Here is a 17,090-nt window from a genome sequence, read left to right as displayed (position 1 = left end):
CATTACCTTGATCCCCAAACCAGACAAAGACCCCATTAAAAAGGAGAATGACAGACCCATATCCTTGATGAACACGGATGCAACAATTCTCACCAAAATACTAGCCAATAGGATCCAACAGTACATTAAAAGGATTATTCACCACGACCAAGTGGGATTTATCCCTGGGCTGCAAGGTTGGTTCAACATCCACAAATCAATCAATGTGATACAATACATTAATCAAAGAAAGAACAAGAATCATATGATCCTCTCAATAGATGCAGAAAAAGCATTTGACAAAGTACAGCATCCTTTCTTGATCAAAACTCTTCAGAGTATAGGGATAGAGGGTAGATACCTCAATATCATGAAAGCCATCTATGAAAAACCCACAGCGAATATCATTCTCAATGGGGAAAAACTGAGAGCTTTCCCTCTAAGGTCAGAAACATGGCAGGGATATCCACTCTCACCACTGTTATTCAACATAGTATTAGAAGTCCTAGCCACAGCAATCAGACAACAAAAAGAAATAAAAGGCATCCATATCAGCAAAGAAGAAGTCAAACTCTCACTCTTTGCAGATGATATGATACTGTATGTGGAAAACCCAAAAGACTCCACCTCAAAACTGCTAGAACTCATACAGGAATTCAGTAAATTGGCAGGATATAAAATCAATGCACAGAAATCAGTGGCCTTCCTATACACCAACAACAAGACAGAAGAAAGAGAAATTAAGGAGTCAATCCCATTTACAATGGCACCCAAAACCATAAGATACCTAGGAATAAATCTAACCAAAGAGGTAAAGAATCTGTACTCAGAAAACTATAAAATACTCATGAAAGAAATTGAGGAAGACACAAAGAAATGGAAAAACGTTCCATGCTCATGGATTGGAAGAACAAATATTGTGAAGATGTCAATGCTACCTAGAGCAATCTATACATTCAATGCAATCCCTATCAAAATACCATCCACTTTTTTCAAAGAAATGGAACATATAATCCTAAAATTTGTATGGAACCAGAAAAGACCCCGAATAGCCAGAGGAATGTTGAAAAAAGAAAAGTAAAGCTGGTGGCATCACAATTCCGGACTTCAATCTCTACTACAAGGCTGTCATCATCAAGACAGTATGGTACTGGCACAAAAACAGACACATAGATCAATGGAACAGAATCAAGAGCCCAGAAATGGACCCTCAACTCTATAGTCAACTAATTTTTGACAAAGCAGGAAAGAATGTCCAATGGAAAAAAGACAGTCTCTTCAACAAATGGTGTTGGGAAAATTGGACAGCCACATGCAGAATAATGAAACTGGGCCATTTTCTTACACCACACACAAAAATAGACTCCAAATGGTTGAAAGACCTAAATGTGAGACAGAAGTCCATGAAAATCCTAAAGGAGAACACAGACAGCAACCTCTTTGACCTCAGCTGCAGCAACTTCTTCTTAGAAACATCACCAAAGGCAAGGGAAGCAAGGGCAAAAATGAACTACTGGGACTTCATCAAGAGAAAAAGCTTTTGCACAGCAAAAAAAACAGTCAACAAAACCTAAAGACAACCTAGACAATGGGAGAATATATTTGCAAATGACATATCAGATAATGGGCTAGTATCCAACATCTATAAAGAACTTATCCAACTCAACACCCAAAGAACAAATGATCCAATCAAGAAATGGGCAGAAGACATGAACAGACATTTTTCCAAAGAAGACATCCAAATGGCCAACAGATACACGAAAAAGTGCTCAACATTGCTCGGCATCAGGGAAATCCAAATCAAATCCTCAATGAGATACCACCTCACACCAGTCAGAATGGCTAAAATTAACAAGTCAGGAAATGACAGATGTTGGCAGGGATGCGGAGAAAGGGGAACCCTCCTACACTGTTGGTGGGAATGCAACCTGGTGCAGCCACTCTAGAAAACAGTATGGAGGCTCCTCAAAAAGTTGAAAATAGAGCTACCATACGATCCAGCAATTGCACTACTGGGTATTTACCCCAAAGATACAAATGTAGGGATCCGAAGGGGTACGTGCACTCCAATGTTTATAGCAGCAATGTCCATAATAGCCAAACTGTGGAAAGAGCCAAGATGTCCATCGACAGATGAATGGATAAAGAAGATGTGGTATATAGACACAATGGAATATTATGCAGCCATCAAAAGGAATGAAATCTTGCCATTTGCAACAACGTGGATGGAACAGGAGGGTATTATGCTGAATGAAATAAGTCAATCAGAGAAAGACATGTATCATATAACCTCACTGATATGAGGAATTCTTAATCTCAGGAAACAAACTGAGGGTTGCTGGAGTGGTGGGGGGTGGGAGGGATGGGTGGCTGGGTGATAGACATTGGGGAGGGTATGTGCTATGGTGAGAGCTGTGAACTGTGTAAGACTGTTGAATCACAAATCGGTACCTCTGAAACAAATAATACATTATATGTTAAAAAAAAAAAGAAGATAGCAGGAGGGGAAGAATGAAGGGGGGGAAATTGGAGGGGGAGATGAACCATGAGAGACTATGGACTCTGAGAAACAAACTGAGGGTTCTAGAGGGGAGGGGGTTGCGGAGATGGGTTAGCCTGGTGATGGGTATTAAAGAGGGCACGTTCTCCATGGAGCACTGGGTGTTATACGCAAACAATGAATCATGGAACACTACATCAAAAACTAATGATGTAATTTATGGTGATTAACATAACATAATAATAATAAAAAAAGAAAAACTGAATCTGTTACTTGTCTGTTAAATTTTTTCTTTAAGATAAGGAAGAGGGAGCAGCATGCATAAAGTCCTGAGCTTTGGAAGTACTAAAATATAAGGTAGTAGATGTAGACGAGACTAGAGATGAAGGCACATTGCAAAGAACCTTGTAGTCATGCTTGAGTATTGGAAATTCTTTCTGAGGAAAATGGGGAATTTGGTTGGCTCAGTTTAAGTAAGCAAGTGTCATAATCAGATTTAGGTTTAAAAAAATCTGATTCATGACAAATGCAATATATGATCTTTTACTGGATTCTGCACTGAAAAAATAGGAAATAAAACATCTGTAAGACACTGATATCATTAAGACAGTTAGAGAAATATGAATTCAGGCTCTATCTTAGGTGATAGTGCTAAATGAATGTTGGATTTTTTGGGTATGATCATTGCATTATGATTTAGCCAGAGAATGTCCTTGTTCTCAGTAAATACCTGATGAAGAATTTGGGGGTGAGGTATCATGAGGTATCCCTAAAAATATATATATAAATACACACACACACACATCTAGAGTATGGAGATATGAGAATATTGCTGGCTCTTGCCCCCAAAACTTAAAATATGTCATGTGTGAAGTTTCCAAAATATGAGCAAGAACTCAAAGATTCTGGGTGGCCACAAACGGCCACCATCATTTGTTTCTGCATTTTTGGTACACTTGAGCAATTTTATAATTTAGAAATTTTTAAATTAAGAAAGAAAACTAATTTCACAACTATAATTTATAAGCAGTAAATTTGATTGATCTTTTTCACTCGCCTCAGACTGAATTGCCATCCACACTTTTCCAAATGCGAAGTTTTTAGCTGGAAAGCAGTGATGTTTTTGTCTACAAGGATGTCAATACAGAGGAGAATGAGAATAGGAAAACAAGAGCTTGAAAGGCCCTGCAGAAAAGACCCCTGCCCTCCAGAGGGAGAACACCGAAACTGTCCCAAATAATACACCACAGGATTGAAGAACCCCAGCAAACCACAATCCACCCAAAGTATATCCACTTTCCTGTCAAAGATCAATTCTTTAGAAAATGGTAGCTGACATTTAAACAAGGTCTTGAAGGATCTTTTCTGATGAAAATCAAATGCAAATGGTTAAAGATGTAATCCCTTAAAGTAATCCCCATCTTTATCAGCTAATTGTCTACAGGATTTTATCCACATAGACATCAGGCAAAACTTGTTCTTTTAAAATTAAAGAGGGTTTGGGGGATGTGTGATACAGGTCTTGAAGTGTCTTTCTGTTCCCACCTGTTGTTTTTCTTTAATTTTATTTATTGGCCTGTGTTTTGTGTGCTTGCTTTCTGAACAGGGATGCCTCATTTTAAGTGATGAGTTAAACCATGCATCTCTTGTACTTGGGGCCCGACTCTCAGGTGCAACCATAAGGATCTTCAAACACAACAGTGAGTATCAATGATTTTATCCCAACATGTATTGCTTGCTTCTAGAAGAAAGTAAAGATTTTTGATGGGGCTTTGTCCTTGCTCTTCCAACTGGGAATTTAGCCCTAATGAAACACAATTATGTTTATATTCACTACTGGCTTGTTAACCTCTGCTGACCTGAAACAAATGGTTGAAGTGCTTTAAACACCGAGATTGCTAAGTGGAACCCAAACACATTAATGTCACCAGTATTAGTGGTCTTGCAATGCAGTCTCTGAAGACATGAGTGATCTCTTAGGAGACTGATGCTTAATTATCAGAAGTGTTATAACTCTTCCTTTTCTATAGTTCTGCCTTAGGAAAGTTTTAAGACTTAAGTTCTATGTTATTGTCGGGTAAAAAGTGATGTTTTTCCTTAAAATATTGTCTCCTTTCACTATCCCCACCCAGCACATGCTTACAATCTAGTAAGAGAAGCAGATATGTCCCTATACTGTGACCCATAAATTCTTCATCTTGGAATTTCCAGTGTCTGTCCACCCAAAGGTTTGTACAAGAATGTCCAGAGCAGCTTTAGTCGTTATAGCCAAGACTGGAAACAACCCAAATTTCTATCAACAGAAGAATGGAAAATATCTGTGCTGTATTCATATAATAGAATATGACTCTCTGATAAAAAAGAAATACACTACTAATACATACAGCATAGATTACTCTCAAGAAAAATCACTTTTAATGAAAAAATTCAGACAGCAAACAGTATATACTATATGAGTATGTTTATAGTAAATTAAAAAAAAACTATTAGGTAAAACTAATCTATGATGTTAGAAATCATAATGATACTTGTCCATAATTGTGAGGGAGGGAATTGGTGAGAAGAGGAATAAAGGAACTTTCTGGGATGATAGAAATGTTTGATATTTTGATTGGGTTGATGTGTACATTCTTATTAAAATTCATTGAGTTTTACCTTTAAAACCTGTCAATTTCCTTGTAAGTAAATTTTCCTAAAATATAATTGTTATCATATAATATCTCTGGTATTAAAGAAAAAAGTATAGGCTTTGGCCCAAGCACTTGTGTCCTTGTTCTATAGCTTATTAGTATGCAATCCTTGGCAAATTACTTAACCTTCTTGGATCTCACTTTACCTATTCCAGAAATGAGGATAATTACAATGCCTGATTCATATGTTGGAGAAGGCACATAGAATACTTGCTTAGCATGAAGCCTGGCAATGGAAACTTCTGAGTTCCTTGTACCTGCTGTGTGATTAGATTATTATTATCCTCATCATTTTCATTGCCAGTGCCACTAAAGGACAGTAGAAAACATTATGATGACGCATAAGAATGCAGAGGTCATTTCACTTCGGGGATTGCATGAAATTGATAGCATCTGCATAGACTTTGAAGGGTTAATAGAATTCTGATCAGAGATAAGGGAAAGGGTATTTCCAATAGAATAATCTGGAGTGTATAAAGAGCTGCAAAACCTCTAGCATGAGGCTAAACTACTGGAGAAGAGCCTGAAAAATAAGGTCTTGGCCAGTTAAGGTAGAGCCACTAAGATATGTATACTAGCTAAGATATATGTACTTCAAGAATTAACAAAAAGTGTTTGGACAGTTCTGCTTCATTCTGTGCTGTTCTCTGGATGAACTGTATCGGCTCAAAGCATTTAGTAGCTCTCCCCTATGCCTAGTGGCAGCGAAAACAGAGATACAAGCTGTGAGTTAAGTTAAAAACTTTGAACAGAATCAGATGGAAAAGACCATCTGCTTATGGGTTGTAAAGATTAGCTGTCCCCAAAGCAGTTCTTGTACACCCTCTCTATCCTGCATTTGTTATTGTATGGAATTTAGCCCAAATTCTACCATTCTACCCAAATTCTACTATTTTCTACTTTTCCCTTGAAGGCTTTATAGGGGTGATGATAGATGATAGATAGATAGATGATAGATAGATGATAGAGTGATAAAGTAGATGGAATAAAATGTTAATAGATGAATCTGGGTAAAGGGGTATGTGGGTGTTCTTTGCAGTACTCCTTGCAATTTTTTTTAGGTTTGCTATTACTTTCAAATAAAATTTTAATTCCTTAATCCTTTGCTGAAATCTAATTCAAGAATTTCATTTTATCTTCCAATTTTACAAAGCTCTCAAAACATTCAGTAACTTATTCCTCACGCCCTCCCTTTGTACTCCCAGAACGCAGAGAATAGTTCTCATTTACATCTCTATAATAAATATTAGCTGTGGTTATTTTATACCAGCAACCAGCACTTACTGAGAATTTACATTGTGCCAGATGCTGAGCTAGTGGCCTTCTCTTAGGTACTTATTTAATCTCATGGACAACCCCATGAGGTAGGTGCTAGTTTACAGATGAGGAGATCTGGGCTTTGAGGTATTAAACAACTTGCCCAAGATCCTACAACTGCTCAGTGGTGAAGCCTGGAGCTGTCTGTGAGCTAGGAATAAAGTAAATGGACCCCTTCCAACTAACTGTGCAGCAAGGGTCCAAACTCCATCATCTAGTGAAAATTCTCTTATGTATGAGTTGCTGTTGCTCTTAACTTTCTGTTATAGGTAGAATAATGACCTTTAAAGATGTCCATGTCCTGGGGATGCCTGGGTGGCTCAGTCGGTTAAGTGTCTGAACTTCAGCTCAGGTCTTGTTCTCAGGATCCTGAGTTCAAGCCCTACATTGGGCCCAATGCTGGGTATGGAGCCTACTTAAAAAAAAAAAAAAAGTCTTTGTCCTAATCCCCATAGCCTGTGAATATATTACATTATGTGATAAAAGGGAATTAAAGTTGCAGATGGAATTCAGGTTGCTCAACAGTGAACTTTAACATAAAGAGAGCGTCCGCCTATGTCCAGTGTAATCACAGGGTCCTTAAGTGTAGGAAAGGGAAGCAGGAGAGTGAATGTCAGAGTGATGCCATGTGAGAAAGATGCTGATGGTCACTCCTGGCTTTGAAGTGGACGAAGGTCACAGACCAAGGAATGCCAGAAGCCTCTGAAAGCCGGAAAAGGCGAGGAAATGGATTCTCCCCTAGAGTTTCCAGAAAGGAAAGCAGCCCTGCCCACACCCTGATTTGAGCCGAGTGAGACGATTTCAGATTTCTAGTCTCCGGAACTGTAAGATAACAAATCTGTGTTGTTTTTGAACCATACATCTGTGCTAAATTCTTCCAGCCCAAAAGGAAACTAATACACTTTTATTCTCAGACACAAAGCCCTTGTTTCCACTCACTGACATGCTTACTATTTTTGCAAATGGGCATACTTTCCCAGCTATTGTGTTCACATCACGAAAACAGCCACTCTGAGAGCAGGGGTACCTCCAAGTTCCTTTGAATGACTTCTTCCTCGAGAGGTGAGAGAAGTGAAATTGTATGAGGTCACAATATGTAAGGCATCAGTTGCAGCTGGCTGCCTTTCCTGCTTCGCCATTCCCAGGAGAACACTAAATTGCTCAGTAAAGGATAATGCTTTAATCCTTAAAGCACATCCACGCAGATTGGAATGATAATGTAAAGAAGATGTAGAAGATACTAAATTGCCTTCCTGTGTGTGTATGAGGCATGCAACCAGCCCAGATGGAAGCTAATAACTTGTGAGACAGGTTCTTAAGAATGGCCACCCAACCAGAATGTTCTTAAACATCAGGATGAGATTTCATACAACTCTCCTTCTGCTCTCCTGGGCTCTCCTCTGCCTGTGTCCTCTGCTTACACCTTGAGGATACTCCCCTGACTTTTGGAGAAGAGGTCCTATTTTATATAAATCAGTACTAGAGGATACCCTTTGCTATTTATAGCAACTATGTATAAATCAGAATTCTGGGCCCTTGAATTTTTGAATTGTGAGTAGGTAGAATATACCCAAGGTACAGTTAAACCTATTCAGATCATTGTAAGCTTTGAATCCTATTTGAACAAGCCTGATGACTAACTTGAAGCTATTCCTCATTTCTCTTTCAATTTCCCACAAAATCAGAATAAGGATCAAAGGAGAACAAACAGAAGGAAAATTCTGAAAGGGAACAAAATCAGAACATGCAAAGGCTATTCTCCAGGGAAACTCTCCAAGGACTCAGAAGTGCATTTTCAGTGGTACTAAATTCAAAGTCAGGTACCAGACTTCTTTATCACCATAGATTAGTTCTTCCTGGATAGTGAAGATGGACAATTACTGAGACCATACCTATCATTTACTCTTCATTCAATGATGCCAAACACTATGTTAAGTCCTTTACATAATCAGCTCATTTACTTTTAACAAAAACCCATATTCATAGTTCTCTCCATTATCTCTCCATTGTTAAGAGGAAACTGATTCTCACAGTGATTAAATGACCCACCCAATGTCACACATAACAAATGGCCAGAGTCAAAATTCAAACCCAAGTCTGTTGCTCTTCTCTTGGTTCATTTCTCCCAGGAGCAGAGCCTGAGAAAAGGGTTTGAGTACAAGTGATTTATTTAGGATGTGATCCCAGGAAGCACCAGCAGATGAGCAGGGAATGGAGACAGAGAAGGAAAGGCAGCCAACAAAGCCAACAAAGCTTGCTTGTTTTCAGGCTAGCTACCACAGTAGATGACTGGAGCTCAATCCTAACAGGAAACTCTGGTTACCAGTGTAGACATACCTCAGTGTCATCCCACTTGAGGCGTGAGGGAGCTGCATTATTTATACACAAATTCCCAGTTGTGAGTGGCTAGAGGCTATTCCTGCTCAGGCTGAGTAGGGACCCCGCAGCCAGGAAAATAGCCCTTGGACAAAGAATGGCCTGTGTTTGCAATAAGAAGTGGGCTGAGAGATACAGGCAGGGCCTGTACAGCATTTGCTAATGCTCTCACCCACTAGCTAAGTCCAGCTACTGCCAGAGCATACGTAGGACCCAGAGAGCAGTGGGTCCTTGTGTAAAAATCAATCTAGTATGACAGCTTATCCTTTTAGTAGCCAAAATTTTAACTCAGAGTCCTAAAGTTTGACCCCTAAATTCCTTTGGCTAAGTGCTAAGAATATCTCCTTGCGTTTTCTCCTTTGGGCAGCTTCATCAGTGAAATAGCCAGTCCTTACGTTGTCTTTGTGACTCCTCAGGTGTCACAAAACAGATTCTTCAGACATTTCATAGCCAAAGCTAAGGAGACAGCTCTAAGCAAGGACCAACAAGTCTGCTCTCCATCATGATTCTGGTACCTTTTGAGGAAATGGGCCGCAGCCCTTTGGAACACTTGGATGCCTTTGGTAAACACATCCTCCAGGCTGCGTATTAACACCCTGGCATTCTAGGACTTCAAGCCCTGGATAAATTTTAACTCTCTGGAAAAGTTGACAACTTCTTCCAGAGGTTTAGAAAATTGGGACTGAGTTATTTTTTCTGTGAATCTACTCACTTTACTGATAATGACACAGGACCTAGATTCTGAAACAGTGTTTCTCAGACTTTAACATACACTGAATTCACTAGAGGCTTTTGTTAAAATGCAGACTCTGACGCAGTCGATCTAGGGTGGAGTCTGAGCTTCAGCATTTCTGCCAATCTCCCAGGTAACGCCAATGCTGCTGGTGTGGGACCACACTTAGTGAGGCTATAGGCAATCTCCATCTTCAAGGGCATCACAAAGGACTTCTTGAACTAGTCTTGGAGAGTAGAAGCAGTCTTTTCAGCTAGGAGAGTTGCCATGGGGTCAGAGGCCTGGGCAGCCCAAGAATTTGGAGCAGTTGGTTAAAAAAAAAAAAAAAAAGGTGGAGAGGAAGAACCAAGGTTCTACCTAAAGGCATTTAAAGGCCAAGAGGAAACAGAAGAATGAGTGCAATGTTTGTGAGGAAACTCTTGAGTTCTGCCTCTGACGGCTCAGCAGTGCTGTTTGAGTGGAAGGTCAAACCTATAAACAGCACTGAGACTACTTTTTATGAGCCACAAACTTTTAGATCTTAAGGTCTGACTTGGACTCCTGAACTGGGTTGTTTTCTTTAATAAATACAGCGATTGCCTCAATACATTTTAACAACTAACAGTATTGAACCCTTGCTGTAATGAGCTTTTTACATGTACTAACTCATTTGAGCCTCATAACTATACAAGTCACCTGCAAGGATTATCCCCTTTTTTGCAGACAAAGAAACAGAAGCACAGAGTGGTGAGGAGACACAGAGCTACTAAGAAGCAGAGCTGACATTTACACCAAGGAGATCTGATTCCAGTTCCCATTTTTAAGCACAACACATTTACCTCCTCCCCAGCTGCTTCCCCCTGGCTGGTGAAATGCAGGAGCTTCCCTCTCCCTCTCCCATGCAACTCTCCTTGAGCAGGGCACTTGGGTTAGGCAGATGCAGCCAGGGTTCACTCTGGTTGCCCTTGACCTGAGAGGCAGGATCCCAACACTGACTTCTGAGCCCCCACATCATTCCCCGAATCACATCTCACCTTCCTGCATTGACCTCAAGTGTTTAGGGATCCCAACTCAGTACTGTGTTTAATTCCTCCCATAGAAGCAGAACCCTACACACTGCATTGGGCCAGAGCCTGCGGACACTCTGTTCCCATGCTTTGGGCTCTGCCTGTCCTTTATCTCCTGTCCCCAAGGTCAGAAGTTGCTGGTATGATCCCCTCCCCCAGTACACAGGCCCTGCCCCTAGCAACTGCCTCACCCTCAAATCAGCTTGATGTTCATTTTAAACCTAATCCCAGGCTAAACCTGTAATATGTGTGTGACCTATTTGGTTGCCTTTGCACTCTTGCAAGGAGATCACCTTGCTTCTTGCAAACCTGCCCAAAGGCAATGCAACACCTGCCCACATACTGACAGAGCTATCAGGAAAATCAGAACCAAAGTATTTACCCAAACCGTAAAACTTAATATACCAAATTTTGAATGCATCAGAAATTCCCTCATTGATCTCATGGGGAAGAGACTCTATAAATGTGACTTTGAGAAAAACATTTACTTTGCTTACCAAAGTTAGCCATTATGATTATGCTTTTCCCCAAAGTCTAAACAAGGCACATGTCCCCCATCACCATCTTAAAAGTAAGAATAATTTATTTATCATCATTCACAGTTACTTAAATAATATTGCTTAATATTTCACATTCCGGCTCAATGTTGAAGGATTAAATTGAGCATCTCCAAAGAAACAATAGAATGGGTGAACAGATGGGGAGCAAGGACTTAAAGTAACAAGTAGCATTCATTTATCATCCAACCATCCTTTCACTTCAGAGATATCTGATGGATGCTTATACGTGTGCAGGCATGAAAATATTTTTGGTGAGCAGCCCATGGAATAGGGAAGCAGAGGGTGTATCTACATATATTTGCACCTGGAGGTGGTTTTCGTCGAGCTTTGAAGGACGAGGGATGAACCATCAGCCACACCGGGCAGCATATGGAAAGTAGAGGCTGATATTCGTTACAGCCACCACGACTGGCCCTGGATCCAGAGGAGGGGAGAGCCATTGAGGGATGGGCAGTAAGGGAAGCGCTCATGTCTCAACAGAAGGTCAGTTGCACAAGAGTAGAGGAAGGCGGAAGCCATGGCAAAAGAAAGTGTTGTCACTGTATTGGAAAGTCAGAAAGAAGCCAAATAGCCACTTCTGTTCTTCAGGAAGATAGTCTGAACTACAGCCAACCTCCCTTCTGAGATTATGGTGTCCTTGTTTCCTTGTGCCTGCTTTTCACAGTAATGTTATCTGCAGCTTGCCCAGATTCCAGCAGCTTGCTGATATTATTGGAGCTTTGAATTTTAAAGACAGGCTCAGGAACAGGCTCTCAAAGTGTATTTGTCACCTAAGCCTGATCATAGTTTTTGGCACATTGTTGGATTATTCTAGGTATTTAGCAATTCAGTAATCTGATTAGTCATGCCTGTGACAGACCAGGACTTGCTTTGCACGGATCACCAGGATGTGGCCTCTATGCTTTCATTTTTAATAGCTAAATGTTCATCACCCATCATGCCAGCTAGCTCCTCTCAGCCCTTCATAAACCAAAGGAAATCACCTTAGCGAGCCAGATGGTGGTGAATGATGCCGAAGGCATTGCTGAAACCCAAACTTGTGGCAAAATTGCAGGCCCATAGTGTGCAATAAGTTTAGAATGATATTATAGAGTAGTGGTGTATGTGTGCCTCGATGGCATCAAGTGTATTCTTTTAATTGCTGTATCTCGGAATTTTCTTTATAAATCAACAAGAAACTGGTTTGTTTGGGTTTGGTTTTGGGTGGTTGGTTTTACAAACCTTCTGGCATTGGTTTGTTCATCAGAGAAAACAAAAACCTAATCATTCTTTCCTACTTCTTAGAGGTGTCATGAGGATTAACATAATACAAATATAAGTGCTTTAATAAGCATCATTACTTAAAAATCCCTTGCAGATGTTAGCGTGTGGCTGCTGAAACAGGAGCCTCTCACAAGGCCTGCAGAACATAAACCACAAACCCCCGAATCCTACCAGTCTGTAACCCACACACTATGGGGTCAAGAATCCCACACTGAGGGAGGTCATCCCTTTCTCTGCCTAGCTTCTGTGTTTCTAAGAGGCCAGTGAGCTCCTGCTCACAGGAAATAAGGTGGGAAATAAGGCTGATTGATTTTCCCTCTGCTCAAGAATCTCAGTGTGGACACCAGGAGCTTTGTGACGTTTCACCAAAGCCTATCCCCATGGAACTCTCTATTCAAGTGGAACAGGATGAGCTCCCTGCCATAGAAGCGACTGGGATTCCTCTCACTTCCATCTGCAAAATGCCTGGAACACATCATGGCCATTGAAAGTCTTGTTCTCTGTGCTGCTTTTACTAAAAGAATGGGGAGAACCTTCTATTTTCTTTAGTGGTGTTCATTTTAAACCTAATTCCAGGTTAAACCTATAATATGTATGTGACCTATTTGATTGCATAAACAATAGAATGATCTCTGCATATACAGATTTTTCAAAATCTCATAATATTCATTTTTTAAACAGCTGCTAGTTTCATGCACTTGGGTTTGTTTTGATCACTATGGCATTGGGACCACACTCATCATGTGTCATTTCTCTACAAAAAACTTACAAATTCCAATTCCCAGAAGGAAAGACACTCTTTGAACAGGAATACTTATATTCATCATCTCTTCATTCCATTCAGAGACTAACAGGCCTGCAGTAGATTATAGAAAAAGGCGCTGTTTCCCTCAATCACAGGGGTCCCTTCAACATCTTAGGAACCCAGCCTAAAACAAAATGTCCATACAGGTGAAGGTTTATTATCCCGGAAATTCTCAAAAGTAGAAAGCTGCTTTTCGTTTCCTTGGCTGCCATCTAGTGGGTAATGATGTCCTGTCAATAAAACACACTCCATCTGTGAAGACAGAAGATGTCTTCCTGTCTTTAAAACAAACCCCCAAAGCACAGGTAATTAAAGAAATATGATTGCAGACATGAGGCAATTATCCTTCCTCATAACTTCTATTTAGATCCAAAGTGTTATTCTCCTTCCTTTTTCCATGGGAAGGCAACCGATTCAATGATCACACATTGATTTGGCACTAATATTATGCACTAGGACTAGCAGTATAAGGAAACCCTAAAACAGATCCAGCCACAGATTGGGAACTAAAAGGCAAAGTTTCAGGGCTCTCCACTGAAGCCAAGAACCTCAGCTAACTTGAGCCTAGACCAGTGATAACCCAACGAATAGCTGTTTCTTTAGCACACCTGCTTCTTGTCGCAAAACCAATATTGACTGTGCTGTTTTAGATTTATCTCTGCTAGGTTTATCCTGTGAGCATTTTTAATGGAGTCTCTAATGCCTGGAGAACATTATGTAATAGTCAGGTCAGCTGTTCAGTAGTATCTCCATCTTTTCAAATTAAAAATCAGATTCCAGACCTTTTAAAGTACTTGGGTTTCAGATTCTCAAAAAGGGAGGGCTCAGGAGGTACAAAGAAACACAGTAGAAATATGAGGAGTCTAAACAACATGCACATAAGCCTATGCCTTTTTATCTCTCTCTCTAGGCTTTGTGGGTTAAACACACACACACACACACACACACACACACACACACACACACAGAGCTGGAATGTAGACCAATCTTTCCCAATGGTCTCTCAAGCAAAGCCCAGTCATCAACATGTGATTGCAGAAAGTGAAAAGTCACTATCATTATATTTGACACCACAAGTTAACAAGAATATTCCAGCAGACATCCACCCTTCCTTATTCTACATGACCATGGAGCTCAAAGGTAGTGGTTCTGAATATGGATTGTGGTACAAGACTGCATGGGTTCAAATCCTGGCTCTGCTGGTTGTTATCATAGACCTCAGGAGATTTCACAGATTTTCCTGTGCCCTGGTTTCCTGAAACATAAAATGAAGGTGCCTCCTCTTTAGGCTCATGGTAAGGATCAGAAGAGTTCTTTTTCTCTTTTTAAATATTTTATTTATTTGTTTGTCAGAGAGAGAGAACACAAGGAGGGGGAGCTGCAAGCAGAGGGAGAAGCAGGCTCCCCGCTGAGCAAGGAGCCTGATACAAGACTCGATCACAGGACCCTGGGAACATGACCTGAGCCAAAGGCAGACGCTTAACCGACTGAGCCACCCAGGCATCCCAGGATTAGAAGAGGTCTTACAAAAAATATGCTCAGAAGATTGCCTGGCATGCAGATAGGGCTCAATAATTGTGAGCACTTACTAATGTGTCCAGATGCTTCCAAATAACTTGCAAAGGAGTGCTAATTGTTCCCCTGACTTAAAGTTCTGAAACCTCCAAAGGTGGAGGATGTCGAAGGTCAGGTCTCAAAGTACAGGAAGTGAGACACCTGCCAACAAGTCCACCACTCTGTACAAACTCAACTAAACTCTAACATGCTTGTACCTAAACAATTGGTGAGCGTTAGTTAATGATACCTCTCCGAGTTAATTTTAACCTGGTAACAAAGCTGAAGTCACGAAGATGCATGTAATGTAGTGTTTCAATCTCTGCTGAAGCAGAAGAGGAGAGCCTTTAAGAGCCTATGAAACCATGCACCTCCAGTGGGGGTTTATTCTGCCTGCTATACAAACCCGACGAGTCACCTTGTCAGAATTAAGTTGTACTAAAATATAAGCCTCTCTCTCCCTCCAGGTGTTCTCTGATTCTGATTTTGCTCTCTGAAAAAGTTTAGGTCTGAGCCTGAGCCCAAGAAATCTGATGTCTTCTCAAAAAAGAAAATGGGGGAGGAAAAGGAAAACCTTCTCATGACTCAGTTTCTTTTTTGGTATTATTTAAAGACATGCAAAGCCTAGAGAAGCTCCTGAGAGATGCTGTAATCTATGGCCAGCCTCGAATCCGCAGAGCGTGGAAGAAGATTCTCATCCTGGTGGAGGGCATCTACAGGTACGGAGATAACCAGAGACGTTTTAACACACTGGGGCCCACAGCGAGCTGACACATGAGGAAAGTCTGATCTCTCCTAACTCAACGGAAAAATGAGTTGGATATAAGGTATTACGAAGGGACCTGAGCCAGAACTACCAATGTGAGCTGTCAGGCCTTGGGTCACCTGTCTTTTCAATGTCTGTTCATATGGCAGAACATGTCAGATGCTGGATGCTTGTGAAGGTGTTCTCAGAAATGTCCTCAGAGGGCATGGATAACTTGCATTGATTCTTTCCACCACCATTGGCTGTCCCACAGTTTCAAAGGCCTATGGGGGCTGGGTTATTCAACATCAGAATGCTTCTTGCCTGGGGCGCCTGGATGGCTCAGGTGGTTAAGCACTGGATTCTTGATTTCTGCTCAGGTCATAATCTCAGGGTCACAAGATCGAGCCCCTCATCGGGCTCCACGCTGAGCGAGGAGCCTGCTTAAGATTCTCTTTTCTCCCCCTCTCTCTGCCCCTCCCCAGCCCCCCACTCATGCTTTTGCTCTCAAAAAAGAAAGGAATGCTTCTTGCCTTCATGGCATTGCTGACAGGCACCCAGATGCTTCTAACTGGAGAGTGCACGCAAACTCCAGTTGCTTGCTGAACTTGACCAACTGTCGGCATTAGAATACAAAAAGCCAGCACATTTTCCACAAAGTTAAGACTAACCTCAAGTGCAATTCTTGATCCAGAGCTGGGAGCGGCTGGACTTAGCATCTGAAGGTATGCTCGGTTTCCCACCGCTTTGAAGCCGAGCAGACAAAACACCCACTAAGCCACTGAGAGCTTTTACAAGGCACGTTGTGATGGAATTGGCTTCATTCTCTTTCTGAATTGGTTATCGCTGCTGAAACAGAAATTGCCTCCAAGTCGTTCTTCTGTCGAATGCCCTAGTCCCTGAGTCAAGGAAACATAATGTCAGAGAGCTGCCTCCTTAAATCAGTTCTCAAACAATCTTCATGTTCAAAGAATTGAGGGAGATGTTTCTTATAATTATAGAAAAGCAAACAATATTAAATGGAAGGGAATGAGAGCCTAACTTCCCCACAAGGAGAAGTGTGCTTGCAAAGGAGATTTAGATCTGACGGAGCTTTTCATTCAGCCAGAGTGCGCATTGTTTTTGTTCCATGAATAGATAACAAGCAACAGAAGAAACATGTCTCCATTCCTTTTGGGAAAAAGAAGTGCTTTCTCCTCAATTTAAAATAATAATAATGATAATAATAATAAGCCAGGTACCATCTTGTTTTTCCCTCAGCCTTACTGCCCCAGTGCCTGGTGTTCTGGGTGTCCCCAGGGCTACTATATATAGAGTTACAAAGCTGGCATTTCAAGTTTCTAGTGGCCCACTTTATGTATCACCCATCAGTACCGCCTCGGGTCAGCCCCCAGACAGTGTTTTATTTATGAAGTCTTTAGGATCACCCTAGAACCGCGTTCTCAACCAAGGTGATTCCCTCCCACAACCCACCCCTATCCTGGACACTTTGGGCAATTTTCAGTTGTCAAAACTGTAATAG

The 17,090-nt window shown here is 41.1% G+C and overlaps 1 protein-coding gene across 2 annotated transcripts in view; it reads left to right on the top strand.

Annotated features, from left to right (window-relative positions):
- The window catches only part of SPTLC3 (serine palmitoyltransferase long chain base subunit 3), a 156,459-nt gene that overhangs the window by 87,063 nt on the left and 52,306 nt on the right, over nucleotides 1–17,090 (top strand). For both annotated transcript variants that reach the window (XM_027624271.1, XM_027624272.1), the window contains exons 6-7: nucleotides 4,086–4,179; nucleotides 15,437–15,542. In XM_027624271.1, coding sequence (XP_027480072.1) covers nucleotides 4,086–4,179; nucleotides 15,437–15,542 — 200 coding nt within the window. The remainder of the gene's footprint in view (nucleotides 1–4,085; nucleotides 4,180–15,436; nucleotides 15,543–17,090) is intronic.

The sequence above is a fragment of the Zalophus californianus genome, chromosome 8 (assembly GCF_009762305.2).
Source record: "Zalophus californianus isolate mZalCal1 chromosome 8, mZalCal1.pri.v2, whole genome shotgun sequence".
Taxonomy (NCBI): Eukaryota; Metazoa; Chordata; class Mammalia; order Carnivora; family Otariidae; genus Zalophus; species Zalophus californianus.
Note: the sequence above shows the minus strand (reverse complement) of the source record. Positions and strands in the feature narration are given on the sequence as shown.